At 38.6% G+C, this 27,837-nt stretch overlaps 1 protein-coding gene across 1 annotated transcript; it reads right to left on the minus strand.

Moving 5' to 3' along the window:
- On the minus strand, positions 1 to 27,693 carry LOC5565605 (RNA-binding protein 25). The gene is made up of 9 exons (XM_021838104.1): positions 27,310 to 27,693; positions 27,064 to 27,174; positions 18,193 to 18,545; positions 16,489 to 17,430; positions 10,910 to 11,060; positions 10,231 to 10,843; positions 9,629 to 10,047; positions 2,577 to 2,714; positions 1 to 455 (listed from the first exon to the last, which is right to left on the minus strand). Exons 2-8 carry the CDS (start codon positions 27,139 to 27,141, stop codon positions 2,622 to 2,624), a joined length of 2,649 nt encoding a protein of 882 aa, XP_021693796.1. The 5' UTR covers positions 27,142 to 27,174; positions 27,310 to 27,693; the 3' UTR covers positions 1 to 455; positions 2,577 to 2,621.
- Between the last annotated feature and the right edge of the window lie 144 nt (positions 27,694 to 27,837).

Consider the following 27,837-nt stretch of genomic DNA (forward strand, 5'->3'; position numbering starts at 1 on the left):
TTTTTTGATTGGTTTGAAAGTATTCAGGAAATCGTTCACAGCATCAAGAAGAGGAATTCGGCTGCTTTCTTTCGAATCATACAAAGGCCCGAAAGAAGCCAGCGTCTTCTTATTTGAAACTGTTGCATGATTTAGTTTATTTTTCGATATTCTTCCTACATGCTCACTTGCCTCTCATTTTGGTTTGGCAAGCCATATCTAGTTCCTTTCCAGTATCTCGTTATCTTAATATTCTCATTTGTGTGTGTATAATTTGATTCATCCTTCAATGTAGTTTTGCTTTAAGATTAGTTAGCTGATTTCTACTCACATATCAATCAGAGTTTCAAGATGTGCGAAATGGCCGTCGTTCGTCAGAGTGGGTGATTCTCACGATTTGGATGGGGTCCAAAGGAAGCAGCACACGGCCACGGCGGACGTTAACCGTTTCTCAGCTCGCGTTCGTTCATCGATGCCTGCGTATGTGAAATTTACTTGGGTAAATCTACTGACTGGGGTGCAAGAGTAAAGTGGATTATCTGCGGATAGCTCATATTATAGGTGTATGCTGATTATGGGAGTTGCTTCAAAAGATAAAACACACACACAAGTCTTTTACAAAGGTAAAACTAGAGCCCTTTCACGGTAGTCCTGCTTCAAATAACAACTTCCCTTTCCGATTCAAAATTGTAATTGTAATTGTAATTGTAATTGCTCGATCCACACCCTGGCAGACATCCGTCCGCCTATCTAGACACGGGCTAGGTGAGGACCTACCAAGCCTCCCCCGTTAACATGTCCTATACCGTTTAGCACACCGGGATCTTCCACAAGCAGGCGCCGGTATTTAAAGCGGTCCCACAAGTTTCAGATACATTAAATAGATATAGTCCCTCTGGCACTAAACCGAATAGCGCCCTCCACATCATCACCAGCACTGCCCATCCCGCGCGCCAACAAAATGCCGGAAGTAGCGTGCCGTGTAGCACATCAGATGTTTTACACAGCACACCACCTCCGACACCATGCTCAACGTACAGCAAAGACAGCGCTGATAAAAAGCGGAATGCGTCATTCGATTCAGTATCAGAGGGACTATAAATGTAACGAAGAGGAAATGAAAAAGATAGTAGAGATGGTTTGGCTGTTGGATTGCTGAAACGAGAAGAAATAAATAAAGTTATTACGTTAAAACGTGGTTTTTATAGTTAAATAAATGTATCGATAGTTTCTCATCTGTTTCTTTTCCGTATCGTAGTTGCGTCGATTATATCCAACTCGAGTTTTATCGTCTCCGCTCGGGCAATGAGGACCGCGATGAAATGAAAATATAAAAATATGTAGCATTAGTGTTTATCTATTATTTAATGTGGTTCTCATTTGCTTTCCAATACCTAAGTAACATGTGAACTCTGCCTCTATCAGAAAATTCTAATAAATTATAATTTATCCTCCTACACTTCCCTAACACAAAGTATCTCTATTAAATAAAATATTTACAAGTGCAAAAGCGCAAATAATAACCAAACAAATACCCCAAAATTCTTTCTAATTGTACGACAAACATTTCAAAACAATTACGAAATGCTAAAATTCAACAATAACTACCCTCAACAAAACTTTCATTCAATCACCCTTAAAATACATACACAGTCATCAGTAGACCCTGCACTATAATAACCTCCTAATATAACGCAGAGCTAAAAATGCTCTCTTGCGTTACACAATCTAAACAAGAAGCCATTTTCAAATACTTCCCATAATTTGTGCGCGGCAAAACAGATTCAACTTTCTACATAATGTAACCCAGCATGAACAGCTGCCCAACTCTCCAGATATGCGCCCTCCAAGTTCCAAGGTGCTGCTGCCTTACGTTGAAAACTTCTTTCCTCAAAGTCTGTCTATCAATTCCGAACTCTATTGCATTCTACCATACCAATCAGACCCTATTCCTGACTAGACACAAAGTCATAACCCCAATGTGATGGATTTACCCAGTAAATCCACAACCTTGTCATAACCCCTTTTACGTTAAGCAATCCTCGAGAGTCATCCATATTGATGCTTGGCAAAAAAAAATATAGGTGTCAGTATTCAATCCACAAATTCCAAATTACACCACATTACGTTGGTCCGTTTGGCGTCGCCGGTGGATACCTGTTCTGGCATTCGTTTCTTTCAAATTTTACTTCTGTCCTCCCACTTTATCAATACGAATGTTGACGAATCACGATAATCTGAAGATCGTGACCAGAACGGAGGTAGGATTTATCACTAGGGACCAACCACCACCAACAACTTCCCTTTCCGATTCAAAATCTTAATAATAATACGTCAATTGCATTCTGCATACATATAATAGGTTAATATTATAAATTCCATATCTGTTTTTTGTTTGTTTAATTTACATCCTACTGAGAGTGAAAATGAGAGCTCAGAAAAATTCTACGAACTGTTCGTAGCATGGATTCGATGAAGTAGGGTAAAACAAAACTCGTGTCTCATTCGACACGAAAGAAACAAAAAAAACCTAACGAACTCGCGCGTACTTTCAATGCCCTCATAGAAACAAGGTGCAACAAAACACGGGAATATACCTGGGGGTGGAGAAGCGGAACGCCGAATGCTTTTGGCCCGGTTCCTTACTTCGTGAGGCCGACCTTCTTGGCCTCGACTTCGTAGATCAGCAGGCGCCACATTTTGACCACGAACACTTCGGCTTCCTCGTCGAGAACCTGCGGAGAAGATGAGCAAATGAGGAGGTGTTAGTCTTGTTTGAGCATCTGATATCAAGGTTAGATAAACTGTACAAAGGAACGAGTTTGTCACCTCTCTCAAAGTTCGAATTCGTCATAATACTTTTTTATTTGATAATACTGGATAAAGTGTAGAGTAAGAATGGGCAAGGTGAATCACCCAAGGAAAAGATATCTATAACTTTCAAATTTTAATATCAAATAGAATGGACCTTTTCCCTCCTAGATTCTTTCATATATTAATAATCTATTATAAAAGGCTAATAAAAAGATCGATACCTGAAAACCGTATACTTTTCTTTAATAATGGCCATATTAGCAAATACATTACAGAATGGCGTAACTGCTTTCTTAAACAACACCTTTTCACATCGCTACTGTGGAGCTTGTTCAAACCCACCCATGCACTACACCGGCGCTATTGGGAGAGCATGATTAGTCGCCCGCAGTTGTTACTCCGTTATTGCAAAAACAGTTGTACTTATACAGAGAATCAATAGACGCTACTCAGGATCAATAATGGATATCCTTGTCCCTTATTTTATTATGAGATCGGAATAGGGAACTTCATTAGAAAATCTTTGATCAGGCACATGACATTTTTCCAATGCGTTCTTGGAGATTCCTCAAGACCAAGCTGAGGGTCGTCCCAAGCTTATTTTTCGGAGGAAAGAGATGTGTGATAATCACCGTCATATTTGATTTGCACGGCGAGTCACTTCACTCGAGTCGAGAATTGTCACCTCGCTATACGACACCGATAATTGTGTCACCTCATGCTACTCGTAGAAAGAACCCAATTACAGTGCTGTTCTGAATAATAGCAGCGCATGTCGATTTTCATACAAAATGCTCAACTTTGACATGCTGTAGTTTTGTTTCCTTTCAAGCAATCGAGTTGAAATTTTCTCCACAGAACTACAAATATGCCCAATTTTGTAAACACAAAATTTCAAAATTTTCTAAGCCCCTGCCGGAAAGTGAGATACTAGGTGAAATTGTTCGAAAAAATAGCAGTTTTAAAAATTTGAATTTCGGATTGACATTATAGTTTTAAATTGTATATCACTTACCATTGGAACAATCTCCTCCTACTTATCAAACCTACACCTAAATCGAAAATGTTTAAAATATTTGTAGAAGAAAAAATTTAAAATGAAAAACTGCTATTTTTTCGAAAAATTTCACCTAGTGTCTCATTTTTCGGCAGGGACTCAGAAAAAACTGAAATTCTGTAGTTACAAAATCGATCATATTTGTAGTTCTGTGGAGAAAATTTCAGCTCGATTGCTTGTAAGGGAACAAAACTACAGCATGTCAAAGTTGAGCATTTTGTATGAAAATCGACATGCGCTGCTATTATTCAGAACAGCACTGTATCACCACGAACGATAAGTTGGCTTCTGCCTTTTCTGCATTTTATTCCGCCATTTTGAGTGTCCTTCGCTTCCACATGTTGCTTTTATATACCAAATTTCTCTTCCCTTTCGTTCAGCTAGCGTGGTCGTGTGGTTATGGTGCACGCACCGTGACAATGTTTTCAGCCATGAACATGGGTTTGAATCCCGGCGGTGGCAACAATTTTTATTAGTTATCATCTGATAATTATCGCGATAAGTTTAGTGCCGATTAAGTTGGATCAGGAAAAATGATCTGGATCGATCTTGACTTATCGTCAGCAATTCAGTTATAGTAGTTCACGAAATCTGTTTCTCGCAGACAAAGGCGGCAACGAATTGTCGGGTTGCTGTGCCTAATTTCGTCTCATTTTTGCGATAATTTCATCCACTGTTTTCCAGGGCATAGATTATGGTGGATATACGATATACAAAATAAAAATATACACGATAAAAACGATCATTTGACAAAAAAAAGCTCTCAGTTATCAGTTCTCGTTGAAGCCTGATTCGCTGCTGACAAGTAATTTCTCGGCCTATCTTGATGCATGGGAAATTTCTGCAAGGAATCGATCAAGAATGCGCTTTTTTCTGATCGCAGTACGCAGTTGAAAAGAAATGTCAATTCAAATGGGAGTCGCGGTAGAAAAATTCTGCCAGAAATCGGCGAAAAATTTCTTTAGCGATTTTCAGTAGCAAACCAGGCTTGATCCAACGTTCGATCGAATCCATGGCCCACTTGATTTTGCTGGCGTTAACGGAAATGCAAAACAATTTTCGATCGAAAGAGAATTCGAATGTGAAAAAAATAGGGGTAAATAACTGTGCAGTTCCACAGTTAATAACTGAGAGCTAATCTGATAAGCAGGCTCTGCTCCAGTTGGGTGGGTTTCAAAAATGGCCATTTCAGCGTTAGGAAATTTGTGAATAAACCCTAATGCAGTTGAACATTCTAAATTGTTTAAGATATCTATGCAAAATGCTTATTAAACCAAGCCTTGAAAGTGGGAACTTTCAAACGACAAACATTTCTTGTGAAATGTTTCCCATACAAAGTAGTGACCGGAATTTGAATCAAAACGGTATTGAGACATCCTTGGGGAATTTCTGTAAGAATCACTGGAAGATTTTCTGAAGTAGTTACTAAAGAAATTGATTGAAAATTCCAGGAATGGTTCCTGGAAGATTTCTTAAAATAAAGTGCTTATTCTGTGCGGCGTGTGAGGTGAGACGAGTCGAATGAGGTGACAATAGTCGACGCGCTCCCATTTGATTAACAATAGTCGTTTCACGTCATTCGAGGCAAGATCGACTTGCCTCGACTCAAACGCCGCGCAGAATTAGCACGGTTGTTGGAAGATTTGCTTGAGCAATTATAGGGAGACTTATGGAAGGAAACCTTTGGATTTATTCCAGTGGCGATTCCCTAACCTCAAACCTACCTGTACCACGTATAGATTTATTTTTTTGTTTGGATTTGCACAACAAATGCGTATCTAATTAGTAGTGAATAGTCCGAATAGTAGATTTCAATCATTTATCTTTTGAATTAGATAGTAAATTTGTCAAAATATCAATTTCTAGTAACGTAGAACAGGTAGAAAGTGAGGTTACGAGTCCCCCTCTGGTTTATTCTACGGTGGCGTGAGGTGAGGATTGTCGGTCTCGTATAGCTAGGTGACTATTCTCGACTCGAGTGAAGTGACTCGCTGTGTGAATCAAATGGAGAGTCATCTTTCGCGAGTCGAGAATTGTCACTTCGCTATACGAGACCGACAATTCTCACCTCACGCCAGTCGTAGAATAAACCCACTTGTGGAATAATCTAGAATTACTTAAAATTTGCATAGGAAATCCTGGAAGACTTCTCGTTAGATTTCTTTGAGGTTTCTCTGACCGAGTTTCTGTAGGAACCGAATGGACAATTCACTGGAAGAAACATTTGAAGAATCTCTGGAGAAAATTCTGAGGAAACGCTTGAAGAAATTTTTCGTAGTAATGCATATGAAAAATATTATAAATAGTAACGGTCCAAGTTGAGTACCGAACAATCAACTCAAACAAGCAAAGAGACGTCGAGAGCAGACAGTGTTGGATTGAACCGTGTCGTGATCGGTCGCCTATTTTGTTATAACTCTCTTGTTACAATTTATAATTAAGTCGGAATAAATATAACTTTGTTTTCACGACGTACACGAAACGTTTCATCTGGGGGCTCAACCGGGATTGAAATCCTACCAAAGCGAAGTCAAATGGATAAAATGGTAGAGCTCTTCTTTCTGGCGTTACGTCCCAACTGGGACAGAGCCTGCTTCTCAGCTCAGTGTTCTTATGAGCATTTCCACAGTTATTAACTGAGAGCTTTCTTTGCCAATCTACCATTCATGCATTCGTATATCGTGTGGCAGGTACGAAGATACTCTATGCCCAGGGAAGTCGGGAAAATTTCAAACCCGAAAAGATCCTCGACTGGTGGGATTCGAACCCACAACCCTCTGAGCTGAGCTACAATCTACGCGTGTATCGGACAGCTAGTTGATCACCACAGTATATGATTGTTTTTCTGGATCTCCAAGGATGTGGCATCGTATGTTTTCATACAAGTTCAGCGATTGGAATAGCTTCATAATTCTGTTTCTTCAACGCGTTTCGGAGTTACCAAGCACAACGTGATTTCCGGAAATTATATACTATATGCTATATTCCTAGAGATAATTGTTGAAGAACTACACAATAAATTCTTAGAGAATCCGCTTGAGGAATTCCTGTATGAATCAGTGGGCAACTTGTTGAAAGAACTTCAAAAGCGATCTCCTGATTTGTCCATGAGACTCTACCCCATTACCCCGAATGCCATCACCCAGAATGACCCATAACCCCGAATTCCAATACCATGGGACATGCAGATAATTGTTTACTCGGGGAAATAGCATTCTGGAGTATGGATTTCGGGGTAATGGAACGTTTAGGGTAGTGGCATCTGGTGTATTGGAATTCGAGGTAACGGGGTTGAATCGTCTATCGTAGCATTGAAAAAAATCCTGAAGCTCTACCTCGAGGAATCTGCGCAGGAATGACTGCAGAGTTTGTGGCACAATAACATCTGAATTGTTGTATCCTCTAGGATTTGCACCAGGATTCTTAACACTTCAGTGGTCGCGCTGTTGTATTTTGTACAACAGTGGTGAAAAAACCTCGCTTATCGTACACAGCATCAGCGAGGTGGTTCTGACGGTTGCAAACCGCGCGATGACTAAAGGGTTAATAACGACTCTTCCATTGAATTGTTAACGAAATTCCATCCTGATTACAAAAGGGATTTTTCCATTTTCATCCATGAAATTTTTGAGAGTAGCGACAGAATAGTGTCCGCACACTTAACCTCTCTACCGGCAGCTTTATTTTATACCGCAAGAAAAAAGTTCAAATCGCGGTAACTTTTTTATTTCTCGGTATTTTTGCACCATTCTTTCACATGTTGTCAAAAAACTTAGTTGTTTGGCTGTGAGTTCGGAGCTGCAGCAAACTGTGTTTACATGTATGGCGTGACGCGTAAAGCAAAGCACGCGTCAAACGTTATAATAAAGCCGAGAAAGGAACACACGTGATGTCTTGAATCTGATAAGCTCCCCAATTTTTTTCTTCGGGAAGCTGTTCTGATGCCAAGTTTTTAAGAACATGAAACTAAATTATTACGAGAACTATGCATTATCATAAATGAAAATAGTTGAAAAAACAGGCCTGATGATCACCGTTTTGAGTGATTCGAATCTTTTGAATGTCTCCGAATCTTTTTGCCCATCTCTAGTTCAAATTACATCTATACTTTCTTGGTGTAACTCGATCAGCATTGAGTATCCATTTCGATATTATTCTTGGTTTGTTTCTACGGTAACGTTTAAAAAGTTAATTAATATAAAATATTCTGGTATTTCAACCCTATAAGAAAATTGACTCAACGAAGACTCAATAAAGATAATTGCCCCAATCTAGTCATTATTGTCAATATTCACAAAGTTTACAGTAATTGCACAAAATATGTTGGCGTGGAAACATATTTTTTCCAATCTCAGGTACCCTTAAGGACATCCGGTGGTCGCCCCCGGTGAGGCTACATACAGGAAGAATAAACTGTTGCATGATATGCTTTGGTATAAGAAATGTCCAAATGACAGGTTCCTCCGGAAACTTCCGATGGCCTTACAAATTGCCATTTTAGTTAAACATCCATTTTCAGTCTGAAGAATGAGTAATCGCACGATATGTATTGGAGTTCAATTCCAATTTTGCAATCACAGGTTCCCTTGGAGACATCCGGTGGCCCAAAAGTGACCACTGTACTCAAATATCCACTTTTTACGACACGACATGAAGAATGAGCCGTCGCATGATATGGTTTGGTGTGAAAACCGAAATGTCTCTTATGCAAGGTTTCCCCGAGCCACTTGGCGGCAAAAAATTTCATAACTTTAAGTAAAAATTTAGTATACAAAATTCAAAAAATGTTTTTGGAATAACTCTTTGCCTTTCGAATGCGGCTTAAAGAGTTTCGATTGGACGTGTAATCCCACTTTTGTATGTTTTTTAGGGGTGAACCCAAACTTATGTACGGGAGTGTATACAGTAAAAGCTTGAATTTTCAACTGATGTCTTTGCTGCGTCTTCAGCCCGTTGTTATAAATCCTATTGGAGGCTTTTTGTCTGTCAAATATCAGAATGACAATTCAATCGTCAAATTTCAAAAAGTGCGTGAAGAAACTTATTTAAGAACTTACATTAAAAATATACTTCTCAGAGACATGCATGTATGTACTTTTCAGAAGCATGCATGAAAGTTGTAGGGGTAGTCGGGGCGGTTTGACCAATGAGGTGGAATGAGCACCCCTTGAAAACTGCATAAATTCTTAAAATTGCATCTGAGATAACATGCAACCCCAAAGCTGTTGAGGAAATGATGCAATAGGCATGTTATAAGTCAGGGTTCAAAACTCAAAGAAAAATAAATAAATTATGTTCGAAAAAACTGCCCATATTGCCCCGAATGACTCTTTTAAATTTCATCATTTTAGAATGATGATGTTTGACTGTTAGAATGGTGTTAAAAAATTATATCTTCTTGCACGGAGTGTTTATAAATACTTATAATTTTCAAGTGTAGTAACAACATAATTGAATTTTTAGATTATATGAGATTATTTTGCAATCAAAAATGGGGTGCTCATATCACCCCATCAGTAAAAAATCGACTCGAAAAATGACAAATTTTGGAAAATCAATCATTCATCCGTGGACTTTATAAGACAAAGGAAATCATGCGGATCTAGTATATTCATCTAAAAATTGTTGGAAATCATGCAAACATTCGAAAAATTTATAATATTTTCAGCACTTTTATCGACTTTTCCTTAAGGTGGTCAAAGTGCCCCACTTTCCCCTAACTATGTATTTTAAAAAGACACCTGCAAACCTTCGATTACTCATAATACATCTACCTACCATCTGAACGTCATCCAGGATGCCCTGCGGTGTGCTACCGGCGAGCACCTTCGAGCAGATAAAGTCCACCAGCGTCGGCTCTGGTTCGCCGATGTACTCGATGATCTTCTTGTTGATCCACGGTCGGATCTTCTTCTCGATGGTGCTATCGATCTCGTTCCAGTCCAGGGGATAGTTGAACAGGTCCGCCTTCTCGGTCGGTATCTTGTCGATAATACTCTTGATGTGTCGTCGTTTCTCCTCCTGGGATTTGATACCGTCGCGACCTGACCGGCTGCTGCCACCGCCGGCGGCGGCTCCTTCCTCACCGGCCACCGCAGCGACGTTCTTACTCTTGGAAGAGCTCTTGGAGGAAGTGTGCTGAACGGTCGGCGCCGGCACCGGCTGCGGAACCGAGTTCTGCAGTTTGCCTTCGTCGTCTGAAATTAGAAAAACGGTTAAAGTTTGAGCATTGTTAACTTTATGTTGAACGATGGCCTGGTAGCAACTGAGTGTCTTAGGAATAGGAACTTTAGAGACCTCATGTCTGAAAGAAGAGACCAAGTCTCTATAAAGAGACCTGCTACCAGCACTATCTTCAGTTGAATAATCAAAAAACTTACCCAAAGGAACCAGCTTCCGCTTCTTCGGCCCGTTGGACTCCTCGCCGTCTTCCTCCAAGCTGTTGAACACATCCTTCACCTCCAGCTTCTTCTTCTTGGCGTTTGCGTTCAAGCTGAGGGATATCGTGGGGGCAATGGGTTGGTGTTTCTCCAGCAGCGAGTTCATTCCGCTGTTGCTGTTCGCCTCGGGGCTGTGCATCGAATTGGACCGCATCGAGTGCCGTGAGCTTTCGTCTTCGCCGCCCATTCCCATCGGTCCGGCGGAACCGAACCCGAACGAATCCCGCGTCTCCGATCCGGCATGCTGCGGGTGGTGCCCATGGTGGACATGATGGTTATTAAGTGCGCCCGGTTCGGGAGATGCAAACGCGGCATTGTCTTCGTGGCCGCTGGAATCGGACTCGATGGGTTCCGCATCGATGGCGGCCAGTTCGCGGGATGCCTGAGCTAGAACGTAGCGTTCCTTGTTGGCACGGATTCGCTCTTTGTCCCGCTGTCGCTCGAGTTCCCGTTGCCGTTCGCGCTCCAGCTCACGTTCCCGCTGTTGCGATTGCTCCAGGTTGACGTCGATTAGGATCTTCGGTCGGTACAGGTCCTCGCGTTGTTTCTTGGCCTGTGAGGAAAATCGTTGGTTAGATAAGAGATATTGTCATTGAATGAATTCAGAGGGAGATGTTACCTTTTCAAACTCTAGCGTCGGATTGTCGTACTCCCCGGAGAAGATTTTGTTCTTCAGTTCGTCCAACTCCTCCTGCTCTTTGTTGCGATCCTTTGAGTCCTGATCGGCTTCCCGCACGCGTTCAGCCAAACGCCGTTGCAGCTCGCGGCCCCTGGAAAAGAACGTAAAAAAAAAATCGTTAAATTAAGAAATGCCAGAATGGAAAACATGTCTTCCATTGGAAGATATTTGAGACGTGCGAAAGACATTCCAGATTTTTCAAAGACAATGGACAATGGAAAACAGCTCGAAATATTTGATTTTTTTTATACAATTTCAAAGCTTAAAAAATAAATATGATGTCATTTACAAGAAATTTTCTACAGGATTTCTACAATGGTTTATCTAGTAACCCATCCAAATTCCACCTGAAAATCTATGAATTCCTTAATACATTTATCTAGGAATTATTGCAGGGTTTCATCTAGTATTTTTAAAGGTACTTCTCGAGAAACTTTTCTAAATGTTCTCTAAGATTACTCCAGTGATTTCTCAATTGAACCATTCAGTAATTTCAATGGCGTCCGATCATAAGGCCGAAGTACTTCGGGCCAAGGTATGTTAGGTCCATTGGATTATTAGGCCGATGTTCGAAGGCCAAAACTCTCAAAAAATTAAAAATAAACAGATTTTTTTCCTTCTTTTATTAATTGCTATTCTTTCTTGTATTTTAATTACCTTGATCTAATGATCCATTCGTCCTAACGTACTATTTGGCCTAATGACCCAGCACCGATTTCCACAAAGATTTCTTCTTGATTAAAAATCTTATTCTTGAAAGGGCACATTTTAGCAGCTCTCGTATTACAGATCAATAACGGCACCGGCCAAGTCCTTACAGTCACTTGGGATGGGAAAGGAATAATTGATGCTTCTAGAGTCCGAGAATACCTCTGCATCTCCACAATCACCACGGGAAGGGTGTTTACTAGTGAGGGAGGGAAAGATCTGAGTAACCGTTGGACGGTGATGCGATCCATGGATAAGGAGAAAATATACGACTCTTACTTGAAACTAGTTTTGCATTTTTGTCTCGAGATGAAAACTTTTTTGGTAGAAGATTTAAAAAATGCGTCAACATATATAATGTCAAACCATTTAAAAGATGTATTTTAGTAATGACGAAAAGGGATAAATATATGTATGCTTAAATTATATAAAACAGGAATAATGCTGACACTTGTAGTGACGAACTGTACATAGGTTCTTTGAAAATAACAAAAAAGTAACGTTGTCATGAAATAAATGTGGTATTATAAGTATGAAACGGGCTCACCAGTTGGTAATCCATCGTCGAGTGAACACGAATATCTTTTCGCACTCGCACAACGCGAACCGCGAAACTTTTCGGCGTCTCGAAAACGAACCGTCTTGCTTGGGCTTTCCGAAGCACAAAAAAGAATAATGTTTCAGTACAACAATGAACTCTCATGCTGAGTTGAATGTAATGTGAATCAAAAATTTTAAAAAGGATTTCAAAAATTGATTTTTTTTTTTCATTTACTCAAAATTGTTCGCGTTTCGCATTTTTGGGCTTAGACTAGAGGGCTACATGATCCCGCGGGCCGCAGGATGAGCACCATTGGTGGTTTAAGGACACCTCCAACCAATAAAACAGTAATTTATTCAAGAGTGCCGTCAGCCTCCAGGTATTTCTTTGGATTTCTTCCAAAATTGTTGTTCAAGATTTCTTTATGATTTCAACCAGTAATTGAATTTTCTTTATTAGAGAGACTTTCAGCCCTTGGCTGGTTCGTCTCCACCAGTAATTTCTGTAAGGATCCTACAGAAATTCTTAGAAAAATTTTACAAGTGTTTAAAAAAATATCCGGGATTTTTTTCATAGATGGGTTCTGGAGGAAATCCTAAAACAATCTCTCATGAAACATCTGTCGAAATTTATAATGAACTCCTGTAGAGATATTTGAAAGAACTCATGGACTCTTGAAGAAGTCTCGGAGGAATTAAAAAAATAATAATAATAAATCGATTTCGCTGGATAATATCCTGCAGGATTTTCTGAAGAAGTTCCCCAAAAACATAGGGCGGAATCTCTAAAGAAATTGAAGAAGGAATGGCCGGGGAACAACTGCTACGGCAAATGAAATGTAATATGTTGTGGAAACAAAAGAAACGTCTAAATATAAGAAATGAATGTAATGTTTGGAATGATACTATTACTGAAGTATTTGCTGGTTTTAAACCTTAAATAAACTTTTGAGATTTTGCTAGCAAAAAATACTCAAGAAATACTTAAAACAATGTCAGAAGTAATCCCTACGCGAAATGCTAAACAAATACCTATAAAAACGTCTTTCTAAATTACTGCATGGAGTCGATTGACTGCTTTGCAGTTGAAGCTTCGTTAAACAAACCAACGGAACGAGAAATTCTTGGAAGAATTCTTACTAGATTTTCCGGAATAATCCCTGAAGAAATTTTTCAGGCAATTCCTGAAAGAAACTGTGGATGAATTCTTCAATGATTTCATATAAAAATGGCTGAAAAAAAGCTTGCAGAAACAATAGGCGTTAGAACTTGTAAAGTTTACATTTTTTTTCCAAGAATTTATGCAGGGTCTTTAGAAAAATGTCTCACTTTATTCTGATTTTTTTTGGAAAAAGTGTTGAAAAAATTCGGGAGGTATTTCTGATGGAAATCATAACTAACATCTGATGAAACGTGTTTAAGTTCTAAAGTAATTCTGATAAACTTCCACAACGCACGAAGAAGTCTTGTAGGATTGATTTTCTAGATAAATTGCTATGAAAAAAAACAAGTCTCTCGATAATTTCTTGCAGAAATTCATTGAAAAACATCAAACAAATTTCAATAAGAAAACAAGACTTTTTTGGAGAAACTTCATAAGGAAATCCAGGTCGAATCTATTGAGGAATTCCTGGAAGAGTTCTTTAAAGATTTCTTCGAACAATCTCTGGAAAAACTCCTGGAAGTAGAGGTGGATGAATTATGTAAGGAAAAAATTGCGTGGAGGAATAATTGCAAAATGATCTGTAAGATTTTTGTGGGTCTTCCGGGAAAAAATCCTAAACGAATTTCTTTAAAATCTCTGGAAGATACTTTTGAGATTTTTCATGAAAAAAAACTTCTGTAGGAACCTGTGGAAGACCTCCTATAAATTTTTCAAAAAAAAAAAATATGTTGAAAAATTCTGGGATAGACTCTGCGAAAATTTTCAGATTTATTCCTGTGGAAATTACTAGAGGTAGCTAGTAGCGTTTGAGTACTTAAGGATTTCCTGGAAAAATTGCTCTCCCTTAAAAAAAAGCTGCTAGAATTTTTGGGAGATCAGTAGAGGAATAACTATAGGAATTTCTGGAGGAGTCTGAAAGTATGCCAGAAGAAGCTTTTTCTTGACCAATCTGAGAAGAAATTCCCGAAGAACCTTATCTGGAGCCTCTAGAAGGTTTCTCTAGAGTTTCTAGAAATTTGCTCCAAAATACATGGATCAACTCCTGGGAGAATCCTTGGAATCCGGAATCATTGGATGATAGTCAAGAGCAAGAACTGGAGATATCCGTAGTGCAATTCTTAGAAAAACTTCTGAATAAAATCCTGGAAGAATTTTCAGAGTGTTCTCTACGGTAATTATTGTAGCCTTGGATCTTTCGGAAGGATTTCTTCAAGAAAATTCTGCAAAATATCTACAACTATCTCTCATGAAATTATTGGACGAATTCCAGGACGTATTTCTGGGAGACCTGCAGTATAATTTTTTAGAGTAATATCTGGAGGGATTCTTGGAGGAATGTCTGTATGTATTCTTGAACAAAGCTTAAAAGAATCCATAGGGGTTGAAGTCCCTCTTTAAAAGACACCTTAATGCTTCCAGTGGACGATGTGTCCTTTGAAGGAAGCACCACACTAAACAACGGACTAGCATGCAACGCCCAGTGGTACACTCGAAACACATATCTGACGAAAAGTTTTCCGAACTGAAGCGGGAATCGAACCCACACTCCTTGAGTCGATGCGGCTAAATGCTTGGTAACACTAACCGCACGGCCACGAAGCCCACTTAAAACAATAAAAGAAGAGGAAGTTTAGAGAATCCCTAATGCTCTTCCCTCTTCCTTCTTTTATGAAGACATTCGGTCGTTTGGCATTAAAGTCTTTTGGCATAATGGACGTTTGGCATAATCATTCAAAACTGAATTGAGAAAAAGTTGTTGTGGATACTACTCACTTTTCTAATACCGCAATTTGATGGTTTATTCGCACCAATGAACATTTTCATTTGCCATTTTCCCTTCTTTTTATCATAGGCTATTCTTTCTAGTTACGTTGCTAAACTGACTATCAACATTTCCATTGACAATTTTCCTTTCTTTCCTGCGTATACACTACGTTGGCACTATAAATGTTAACATTTTCATCGATGATTTTCCCTTTTTTTTTTTTTTGAATACAAGCTTTTCCTTTAAGCATTTTTCTATTTCCTTTGTTTTATGCCAAACGTCCATCATGTCAAATGACCATTACGCGAAATGACCTTTATGCCAAACGACTTTATGCCGAATAGCTTTGGAGTACTCAAGGATTTCCTGAAAAAAAAAATATATCTGTAGAGCTTGAAATAGCGCTGCAACAATTTTTGGGAGATCGATGGAGGAATCATTAGAAATCACATTTCTGGAGGGATTCCTCGAGCAATCTGATAATAAATTCCTGAAGAACCTGTGGAATAATCGCGTAATAGTTTCTAAAGGTATCTCTGGAGCCACCAACATTTTGCACCAAGATTCTTGGGCCAACTCCTGGGAGAATCCGTGGACGAGTTCTTCAAGGAATCCCTTTGAAAAACTGCCTAGGAACTCTTGAAGGGAATATAACTATTTTCTTCAACCTTAGCATATTTTCCTACAATAGTTGTTTTTTTTTTTTGGAATAACTGGATGATAGTCGAAAGTGACAACTGGAAATATCGGTAGTTGGAATTCTCAGATAAACTTTTGTAGAAAATCTTGGAAGAATTTCCAGAGTATTCCCTGTGGAGATTACTGAAGTAATCTGCGTTGGAACTGTCGGAAGGATTTCCTTGAGCAAATTCAGCACACATTTCTATACAACTATCCCTCAAGAAATCACTGGAGGATTTCCAGCAGGTAGAATAAAAGAACTACTTTGGCACTTCCATGATTCACTCCGGCATGGGTTTTTTTCACGGGCGAATTGTTTGAAATTTGTCAATAACAAGTACTTCTAAATAATTAGAAAAATTTCTTGAGGGGTTCTTGGAGAAATCTCTGAATGTATTCCTAAACATACGGGTTGAAGTCCTTCTTGAAACAATATAAGAAGAAGTTTAGAAAATCCCTAAGGCTCTTCCTCCATTTATGAAAAAGTTTCCCTTTTGGACCCTTTTGGGTAAAAACAATAATTTAGGTATCTTCCATTAAAAATAAACACTTTTTATAACCTTGCATTAAAATAGTTACCAAGTATCTAAAAAGAGGCCTGCTACCAACCCACCCCGGATTGAACAATCTTCAGCTTACCCCTTGCCCCTTTGCACTTACTTGTAGTACTTCGGATCGTCCCGTTCGTCGTCATAATCCTCCAGGAATTCCTTCAACCTCTTCGCCTCCTTCTCCCGCTCTTCCTCCCTGCAGCGTTCCTTCTCCCGATCCTTCTCGTAGTCCTTGGCCTTCCGCCTTTCGCGGGCTTCCCAGTTCCGCAACCGTTCCTGGTAGGCGGCTTCCTTCTCCTTGGCTTTCTTCTCCGCCTTCCGCCGATCTCTCGCTTCCTCTTCCATTTCTTTCTCCTTCTGGATGTCCCGCGGGTTGCGACTCATCAGTTCTCTCTCGCGCTCCCGCTCCCGGTCACGTTCTCGCTCCCGCTCGCGGTCCCTAGCTTCTCGTTCGCGATTTTCGCGCTCTATCCGCTCGCGGTTTTCACGTTCGCGTTCCCGTTCCCGCTCGCGTTCTCTTTCTCGCTCACGCTCCCGTTCCCGTTCGCGCTCACGATCCCTCGAACGTGACCGACTCCTCCGTCGGGACTTTTTCTCCTTTTCCTTCTTGGGCGAGGCCGATCTCCGCTTGTCTCCATCAGACTTCTTCTCTTCGCGAGCCTTTTTGCGCTCCTTTTCCTTCTCTTTTTTAATCTCTTCCTCCTCGGTGTACTTGCGGAACTTACCAATCTCTTTGCTGATTATGTCCCGCTTGCCTTCTTCAATGTCCGCCGACTGCAACTGTTTCTTCTCCTTCTTAGGAACGCCGTAGTCATCTGCCGGTTCGGGGCCCATCAGATCGTCCCTGAACTCATCTAGAATCCGAGTGATCAAATCGATCGAATCGTCGTCCCCTCGTTTCTCGGACTGCTCACTGACGGCACCGTTGCTTTCCTCCTTGTAGTTGTCCAGCAGGGCTTTGTTCTTGGCGTCCACCTTGGCTACCAGCTTCTTACCATCTATCTCCAGATCATGCAGCAAACGAACTGCACGAGCTCCGGCCACGGCACCGCTGCAATAATTAAGTCGATTAATTCCAATTTGATACAATTCCTGATCAATTAAGGTGCGCCTTAATTTTCATAAATTCTCGAATCCTAAAGTTAGTGTACTCTTCGAAATTCAAATCACATAAAAAGATAAACCTCTTGTAATTTTTCTAAAGGAACATATGTGACAATGAAAGATTCTCTACTCTCTCGCGCTCTTTATATAATAACAGTGAATTACTAACGCTTTTGGAAAGCTTTTCACTATAGATCGAAAGACAATGTCCTTGGCAAGTGCTTTATAAAAAAAAACGCAACCGAAGAAGTTAATGTTGCTCACTTATTGATTAAAGAATCATTAAGGAAGCAAACAAAGAGAGGCTCTTAATGTTAGATAGATCATTTTGAACAGCTACGCGAGAAATCTCAAAGTTCGAGCCAAAGAAATTAAGATTTAGAGGTGGCACAAGCGACCTAAATATAATATTTCAAGTTATAAAATTTGACCTATAGTGAAGTTCATGCTAAATTTATTATTTTCAATTAATTTTGAATCCTTCAGAACCATCCTCTTCATTGTAGAACATCCAATTTTTGTAACCCTTTTAGCTATTATACGTTTAAAGTAGGTAGTTTTCTTCAAAATATTGTATTATTTATTGATTTTACTTTTTGCCTTTTTATCCGAAATTAAAACCTTAGTTTATTTTTATTCGTCAGAGTTCACGAAATTTGAGTTTTGAGAACTTAAGCCGCACCCTACTGACCAAAACCCGCCTACTTACTCATACTCGCAGAATCCAAACGTGGACACCCGCTTCCAATTGATGACCGTGCCGCAGGAGGCAAGGATCTTCTTGATCATCGGATCCGGCGCCCGATCGCTGATGTTCCCGATGAATACGGTAATGACCGGTCCATCCATGGTGGGGGCCGCGTTCGGAACCTGAACGCCTCCCCCTCCTCCTCCTCCTCCCCGATCTTCCCGGCTGCGTTTGTCGTGGTGGTGGTGATTGTTGGAGTTGTTGTACATCTGCGGTCGGGATCCAATCGTGGGCGGCGGTCCTCGAAAACCGGAACGGCCTCCCGGCGGTGGCTGACTCAGCGAAGGAGGCATTCCGGCCGGGATGATTGTGGGCTGTAAGAGGAATCACTTCAGTAAAATTGATCACAGAGAAATCTTATTCATAACAAAGGAGGCCAGGCCTACCGATTTCTTGGTATTCCTATGGATTTTTCGGCCTACCTGCCTATTCAAAGGCTTGAATCAATGAACTATAGATGTTCCAATCAGTAATTTCAAACATAAGCCGTATGTTCGAAAGTATGCGGAATTCTGAGTAATCCAAAGTTCAAAACTTGCTGATTTTAGATACCAGAAATCTTCAGAATCATTGTTAACATCGACATTGGTAAACATTGGCTTTGCAATACGCTGTTGAGCACAATTCAACTCGATCACGCTCACCAATACCACTATCTGGAAGAGCTAACACCAATCTTTCTGATAGTGGTGTTAGTTTGCGTGGGCGGACTAAAAAGGGCCCTATAGCAGCGTTTCTAAAATAAAGGCTCAAGACCTCTTGGGCCCTTTTTCAAATGTTAGTCCAGATTTGTTCATTTCCCCTAAGGGGCGTAAGACAATTTTGGCCGTTTTCAGACCTCCCTCCCCCCATAGTAAGATTTTTTGTATGAAAATTAAAAATTATTTGTATGGCGCATAAGCAATCTCAAACCAAATCCCCCCCTCCCTTTCCCATAAATCCTTACGTAATTAATGGGCCGTCCATTAAATACTAATTACCTCACTGATTACATAACAGGTATGGACATTCTGATAATATCCTAGAAACTATTCTTAGATGAACCTACGCTTGGATTTTCACAAAATGTTACGCAGGATTCTCAGACAACGCTGAACATGATTCCCAAACATCTTTGGCATGCAATTAATACAAAATTTAGAGATGCATTTTCAACGATTCCTTGAATAAATTCTGACATAATTTTGAACACAACTCTTTCGCAAGATCATTATAAAATACTGAGCGGGATTCGTACTAAATCCTTAGCAGGATGCTCAAAAACAATCATCTTCTTATTTTTTGCAAAAGAAAATGTTGTTTTCTCTCACTCGTTATGGCTAAAGAAAATGTAATATAAATTCTGTTTGTTTTTATTCAAATCTTAAATGAAATTTATCAGTAAACTGTGAGCATGACTAATGTTTCAAGAAAATAAAGTTTTTTTTTTAATTATGCAGACTTGATCCAACTTGCTTTACTATTTTCATTGAAACCAAACGAAGAAATTATTTATAAATTTTTTTTTTCGTCAGAAAGATATCACAATTCCAAGATGTTATTAGTTTTCAAGTTGAATTTTATTGCACAACAAACGTAATGTATGTTTATATAAGTTGAGGGAACAAGTGTCCCTAGCCTATATCATAGTAAGCAGAAACATAATTAAGGTACCGCGGGGCAAGTGGGAAGATGGGGTAAGTGAAAATAACTTGTATATTTTAGTGAATACATGAATGTACATTCCAAGCTCATGCGTAAACCTTCGATAGGCTGACCATAAGGTAAAGAAATCAAAACGGGACAAATGAAGAACAAAAACAAGACAATTCGAAAGTTAAGAAAGTCGCAAAAATGCCGTTGTTCGTGAAAATCAGGCGTGGCCAAAACTAGCAGATTTGTGCGTCAACCGTAAAAACTTATAAATTGTTCAAAAATCACTGTGTTAATTTTGCATATTGAAGATCATATATAAAAACTATTGTTTCAGTTCCATTTCCTATTTTGCATTTAATTAAGCGTATTTGCATTGAAAGTCTTCATTTCCATTAAAATTCTAGTCAGAACTAAAGTACCGCAAATTTTTAGGTCTCCTAAATTGGCCAACCGCGAAATTTCATTGGTGTAATGAACATTTATGTGTATCCAATCTGAAGATGTTTAAAACTTCAAAAAGCACCGTTTAGTATTACAGTATTCAGATTTCTTGAAGACAACTGTATGTTTTTTTCAGAAAAGCTCCTCATAACTTGTCATTGTATAGCCCACAGTTTAGTTTTTTGATAAATTGACCAAAAACAAAATGGCGGCCAAACAATTTTTGTATGGGGAATATCGGTCCCCCAAGGAACATTGGAATATCGTCAAATCCATATGACCAATGATCAATATTGACGCAGACTCTAAAAATAGAAGTTTTATAGGGCTTGAGAGAGAATGGTGCAAGTATGTATGTATGTAGGTAGGCACCATCCTTGCTTGAGTCTTGCTCTGCTTGTGGTTCCACTCAACAGTAAGGTCAAATTTCATTACCAACCTGAATTCAACATACCGCTGTATGAAGGGCCAAAAGGGGGGTGGCGGACCCGTAAGCAGAGACACTTACGCGAAACCCGCGGGAAATAAAGAAACTCCTTCCAGCAGTATGATCCAGCAGATTGAGTATTGGAATTTGCAGTACTTGTCTAGCTTTCCACGGAATGGTTTGAGTTGACCAACTTTGACCTACTGAGAGAGAATGGTGCAAATATATGTATAAAAAAAGCAAAAAAGTTATTGCTGTTTGAATATTGTTTGTGGTGATAAAATGAAGCTGCCGGTAGAAATTGAAATTTCAAATGCATTTTTCTTCAGTTAAACAAAAATAGCAGGCTTTACCATATTATTATTACCGTTAATCGATCTAAGGCATTTTTGATTGTTCAAATGATCCACTTTTTAAAAGTCAATTGCATATAAATCATTCTTATTCGAATGATATTGGAGAACGACCACAAACCGTTAAACGGAGACGTCAAGAAATGTTTGAAGAAGATTTTTTTTATTTTTGTTTCCTGATATTAACCCCTCTAGCGGCAGCTTCAGTTTTTAACCATGAAGAAATATTCAAACAGCGATAACTTTTTTGTTTTTCAAGCCCTCAAAAAAATCTTCTTTTTTAAGAATCTGTGTTGCTATTAATCATTGGGCATCTGATTCCAGAGATATACAGATATTTCTTGGGGGGGCCGACATTTTGCCATAAATTACAAAAATATCTCAGTCTACAGATTTTTTCTCCTGTTCGAAACAACACTTCAATGAGAGCTTGTTGTGAAAAAATTAAGCAAATTGGTGCAACCGTTTTGAGTAATGAACATTTTTGTTTCTGGTGCTAATCAGGCCGTATCTTCTTCTTCTTCTTCTTGGCATTAACGTCCTCACTGGGGCAGAGCCTGCTGCTCAGTGTGGTGTTCTTATGAGCACTTCCACAGTTATTAACTGAGAGCTTTCTTTGCCAAAGTTGCCATTTTTGCATTTGTATATCGTGTGGCAGCTACGATTATACTCTATGCCTAGGGAAGTCAAGGAAATTTATTTTACGAAGAGATCCTAGACCGAGTGGGAATCGAACCCAGACACCTTCAGCATGGCTTTGCTTTGTAGCCGTGGACTCTAACCACTCGGCTAAGGAAGGCCGTATAAAGATCTCGAAAACTTCAAAAAACTTCATTTTGTAATTTTCAGATTTCTGGGAGACAACTCAACCGATTTCTATGATTTTTTAGAGAAGCTCCTTATAACCTGACATTGTGTAGCCCACATTTTAGTTTTTTGATATATTGACTAAAAACAAAATGACGGTCAAAGAAATCCTATATGGGGAATGTCGGTCCCCCAAGGAATATCTTCAAAACCATATGACCAATGATCAATACTGATACAGATTCTAAAAATAGAAGAGTTTTTTGAAGTTTTGTGGAAAAATGGTACGAAAATATCGAAAAACAAAAAAATTATCGCTGTTTGATTTTTTTTTTTGTGGTAAAAAAAATGAAGCTGCCGGTAGAGGGGTTAAAAATTGAAATTGCAGTAGGATTGAAAATAGTTTTCATTAGAGGATTTAACTAAATATAAAATCTTGTATATTGAAGCCTTATTTTGGATTATGCGTTATCAAAGCATAGAAAATATTTTTATCAAGTCATTTTTGTGATTACATCATTCCAATTTACGGGAGGTTTTTTTTTTAAATTTAAGTTTCTTTGAAAATATAACATAAAAAAGACCTACGTAATGGAAATCGCAACTCCACGAAAACACGAGCATACATTTTTTTATCTTAGTGGATGACACAAAAATTCTATCAGGAGTGTATGTTGTCCTAAAATACTGCGAATTTATTCTGAATGACGAACTTGAGTGACAAAATAGATGAGTACGTCTTAGACTATCAATTTTTCGGAAACATGCTATTTCATGCCCCAAGTAACACCCAAAATATAAATCCAATTCAAAAATAAAAGTTCGTCCTACAACAGTTTTTGAACACAAATTACAAGCGGTAGAAATTGTATACCACAGAAATGCAATTGCTGTCCCATGATGTAAGAAGTAACGATAAAAAAATGTAAGCATAATGTTATCTACTGATTTGAACATAGCTTTTACATGTTATTGTTCATCGGGACTGCTTAACGAGTGGTAGTTATTAAAGTAAGGTAAGTTTTTTTTTTTAAACTTCAATCAAACTGATAGTTTTTCAATTTATTATTCAAAATGACAACATTTTCACCTTCTAGGCAAGTGAAAATTTAAGTATTTTTTCAAACACTTTTTCTATATTTTTTCCTTGAGTTTAGGACAAAAACATTTTCAGAATACTGCTTATAATTGGTGGGAGTCAATACTAAAAAGTATACACGACCTTGTTCAAAGAACCTCAATTATACGATTTTCGGTACCCATTTCCTCTATGATTCGCATAATTCCATTCCGACAATTTGCACAAATTCATGAAGATGCTGTAATTTAACAAGATTGTAATTTTGCGATACATTTGGCATTCTCTTCATATTATGTATGATTTTAAAACAAAGATTTTTCTGGGTGGTTTTTGGTCTTCGCCAACGCCAGTTGTTAATGAATTTTGGAATTTTAGCGTATCTGTGCCCTATGAAGAGATCTTGAGATTATAGGAATCAAACTAGAAATCACATAATTCCTAGCACCAGACCACCACTGGGATTCTGGTGAAATTGCGGCAGAATTTTTAGGCACCCTGTGCGTTTTCCTAACAGCATGTTGAATTCCTGAAATTCCAAGTATTTCTGTTATATTCTAGTTATTCCGGTGGAGTTCCTGGTGGTATCCTTGGGATTTATAGAATCAAAATTCTCTTCTCTGGTAGGAACCTTCGTTAAAATTCTTGTGAGTCCAGTAAAAGTAAACCCCAGAAATACTACTGGAAATCAACTGAATCTCAAAGGTCTTTACAAGAATTCTAAAGATTGTCATCAGAATTTCAAAGACTCACACCAGAATACGCAGAAATCCCACCCAAATCTCATAGATTCTTGCAAAAGTACCGTATCAAGATCAGAGCCATAGCGTTGTCTCATGGCGCTCTTGGCAAACCCCCATTTGAGCGCCCCCTAGTCAATGAAAAAACAAAACTTACCTTTGTTTTTCTTTTCACGAAACAAGCTTTCAAGCATTACAAAAATTAAAATAGGCTTACATTTGAAATTCTTTACCGACTCCAATATCAACTTGTCACATAAATCGTGCAGAGTATGATGCCAAAGCTAAAAACCCCAAAAATCCTTATCCTCTCTTGATACGTTTTGAGCATTTGTAAAACGACTTAAAAAATCACATCTCCGTTGTTTCCGAAGCGATTTTTCAAAAAAAAAAAAAAATATTACTAATGGAACCGGTCACCACTCTAGTTTCCATATGTCATACATAAGATGATATTGGCCACATGGTTTCGGAGTCATCCACTTACAAAATGCTTAAAAAAACTGGACTTCGACATGTCATTTTTCACGATTTATCAAAACGAGGTCACTTCAAACCACTTAGGACATTTCTGGCCACTTTGGCTGCATTTCGGTAGACTTCCGGACACTTGGTTCCCCTGGGGAAGTGGCATGAAACAGGGCTTGCGACAATCTTCAAGATTTTACGAGTCAAGTATGTTGAAGACTATATCAATTGTTTATGATCATATTGGCCAGGTTCCGGAAGGCTTCCGGGCACCTGATTCCCTTAGGAAAGCGGCCATAAAAAATTGAATACAACAGTTAAATGTTAACTTATGCGAATACCATAAAATTGTGTTTAGAAGGACTGTTTGAGAATTACGTTGAGTACAAATAAAACAATGAAAAATGACAAAATTTGTTACAAACAAACCTGCATAAACCACCGGATGCATTAGATAAGTATTTTCATTTGAAAATTTAGTGAAATTCAGCAAATGCAGCAAATGTTCCAGGTATTCCTAAAGAGATGCTTCATAGTTTTTTTTTTATTCCTTGATTATTTGTCCAACTAACAGTCGAAATCAATAGATGATCTTTTAAAGAAATTATTAGCAAAAATAAAATATCTATCTCAGAAAAATTCAGAATTTCAACTATTTCTACCATGTTTTTAAAACAAATTGACATTTTTTTTTAATTTTTGAATAGTTATGGTTCTGTAAATCTGTAAATAAGTTTTGTAAGACTAGTCAAGTAAGTCAAATATTTTTTAGTTAGTGCAAAACATCCTGCTCAAGATTCTTCTCAGTATCTTGTAATTTTTTTCTTGGACTTCGCTAGAAAATCGGGTGAGAGTCTATGAAAATGGCCTTAAATTCATCAGAAGTGCTCAGGTTAGTATTCTGTTCATTAAGTACTCTGTCAAAATGAATTAAGCATTATGTTGTTAATGTTCATAGATATGTCCAGGATATCCTGTGATAACTAGGGGTTGTATTTTCAGCAGCTTTTTTCTCTTCGTCGTCTGTTTCAAACTGACTGTGCTTAAAATTCAAGTAAAAGTTTATCTCCCAGTCGTATCAGGAAATTTTTCATGCAAAGCCTTTCAATACAAAGAGAAAAAAAAATGCCAAATATTTACAAGTTAACTTATGTTGGCTTGTGTAAGAATATTGTCAATAATTCTGTGGAACCTTGCTGCGCATCCTGTAACAACCGTTTCGGATGAATTTGTGTCAAGAATTCTCTTCCAGAATTCAATGAGATTTGTACTCAAATATATTAATAGGAATTTTGTTGAATTCCAGCCAATGTTCAGTAAAGTTGTGTTTGACGGACTTCGCTGAAACGCAACGACTTTTCTTTAAGTTTAACAGAAACACGAGTTTGCCTGTTAAATAGTACAAAATACGTGAAAGAGGAAGCGTTTTTTCAGTGCTGATCATTTTTGTCTCCTTTATTATAGTGGTTTTAAACTTGTTTGACTAGTTCATCACTGCGGTAGGGCTCGTAAAATAAACCCAATGAATAAAAACCTTGTTCCTTCTAATGTTGATTCTCAAATCAAATGTCAAATTAAAATTATGTGTAAAACAGTTATAACACCTATTAGAGGTTTGGAAAAGAATGCTACTCAATATATTCGTATGCTAAATTTTGCAGTAGAATAATTGTAAAGTAATCTTTATAAAATGTTCAACAAAACTATGTTGATAATTTTGAGAACGTCTCTCAGGAATTTTCAAATTATGAATATTGGTATGGAATAATCAAGATTTCATAATTTTCACTGTTATGTGTATATTTTTCTAATTGGCGTCCTTATTGAATGTCTTTTTCAAAATTATGTCAAGTGCATTACGGATTTTGACGCCCCCAGAAGGCTGGCGCCCAAAGTGACTTAACCACGAATCAAAACAAAACACTTCTTGAGTCAATTTTACACTGGTAAAAAAACGTCGCAAGTAACTGAACGGTTTATCATTTTGTCATAAAATTCTTGTGTGATATAATAGGAACTCTATAGTTTTTGAACGCGAGCTCATTGTATGCAAAATTCAGGCAATGTACACGTCAAAAAAAATGTTAAAAAGGTGATTCATTCTAAAACAGTTTTAGAAGACAGGTTGTGATTCTTCTGAATTAATTTTCTCAAAACCGTATGGAAGTTACTTACGTCGATTTGAAAAAGTAATCGAGAAATATAACAAATTCAGAATGCCTATGGGAATCTCAAAATTCCTACAGGGTTTTCAAAATTCTAAAGGAAATCTGAGAATCATGGATGTCAGAATTCGCACGTAAAATTCAAAAATACTTTATCAATACCTAAACTCCCACCGACATCCTAGAATTCCTAGGAAACATCGTAATGCCTGAATTCACACGGAAATTATAAATACCTACGGTCGCTAAACTTACCGGAATCTCTGGACCTCAGAACTCCGAAGAAAATCTCAAAATACATTTCAAAATATTTAACTCACATCATTTTCCTACTATTTTTACTCAAAAATAAATTATACTATTCGATTCCGCAATCTCAAAGCTTGTGTAGCAAACTCTGAAGCTTACTACCATTACGTTTGTAGTTAACTTTGTAGCTTTTTATGAATTCATTCCAACGCGTTGTTTGTAGTAGGTTCGAAAGGTGTAGTAGCACTACAATTGATGCAAAGATTTTGGCAGAGATATTTTGAATTAATCGTAATGTTCACTTTCAAATTATTGAAGGATTGGAATTCTATAGACTGATACGTTAAAATAGCATATTTTCCCTTAGGTGCTACACTAATTGTACATTTGCCCTACCTATAACGCAAAAAACAACCTGGCCACCCTTGAGGTCTTTTCTATTGTTGTTGGTCTTGAAATCTATACTTACAGGCATCATTGCGGGCGACATCCCGTAGGGCATCCCCGCCGGAACGATGGCCGGCGGCGGTCTACTCGGGTAGGACATCCGTTCGGGCTCTCCGGTTCGGCAATCTACAAGCTGCAAAACCCGGCGTAGTAATCGAATCGAAACCAATAATTATCCCCCAGAAAATAATAACGTTTAACAATCAGAATCTTCCTCTTGGCTTCGGAAGGGCAGAGAGGGAACTCGGCAATTTTACAATCCACCTACCAAGCGACGAAGGTGGACCAGGCGGCAATCATTTGCGGGTCCCCGAAAAGCGCCCCGGAACGAAAACTGCCTATTTTTGTTCCGACGATGACGACGCTCACACACACAAGCGCACTCTCCCGAAAAAGAGACACACTTTCCTCCGTTTGCTTCTTTCTCCCGTCAGAAGGGAAAATATTCTTTCCGAATTTCACTCACTCGCGCACCGGAATCGAATCCTTCCTTGCGGAAAACCTTTCCACGGCTTGCCGGGAATAGAACGCGAATATTTGCGACGCGTTTCCGGCGAACTTTGTACCGATTTTCCGTGAAAATGTGCCACCGATTTTGCACCTTCCTCCTGCTTGCTTGCTGATGGATGGCGATGAGGATGGCCGCGGACGTTTTTTGACAGCTCGGTCGCCCGGTTTGCTTTTTTTCGCTCCGTGAGTGGGCGGCGAATTTTTTGACGTTTGCAAGATGACGGGAAAACTGTTATAATTTCGAACGGTTTCAGGGCTGCTATCGAGATGAAAGAGGACGGTCTGA

This window comes from Aedes aegypti, chromosome 1 (assembly GCF_002204515.2).
Source record: "Aedes aegypti strain LVP_AGWG chromosome 1, AaegL5.0 Primary Assembly, whole genome shotgun sequence".
NCBI classification, from domain to species: Eukaryota; Metazoa; Arthropoda; class Insecta; order Diptera; family Culicidae; genus Aedes; species Aedes aegypti.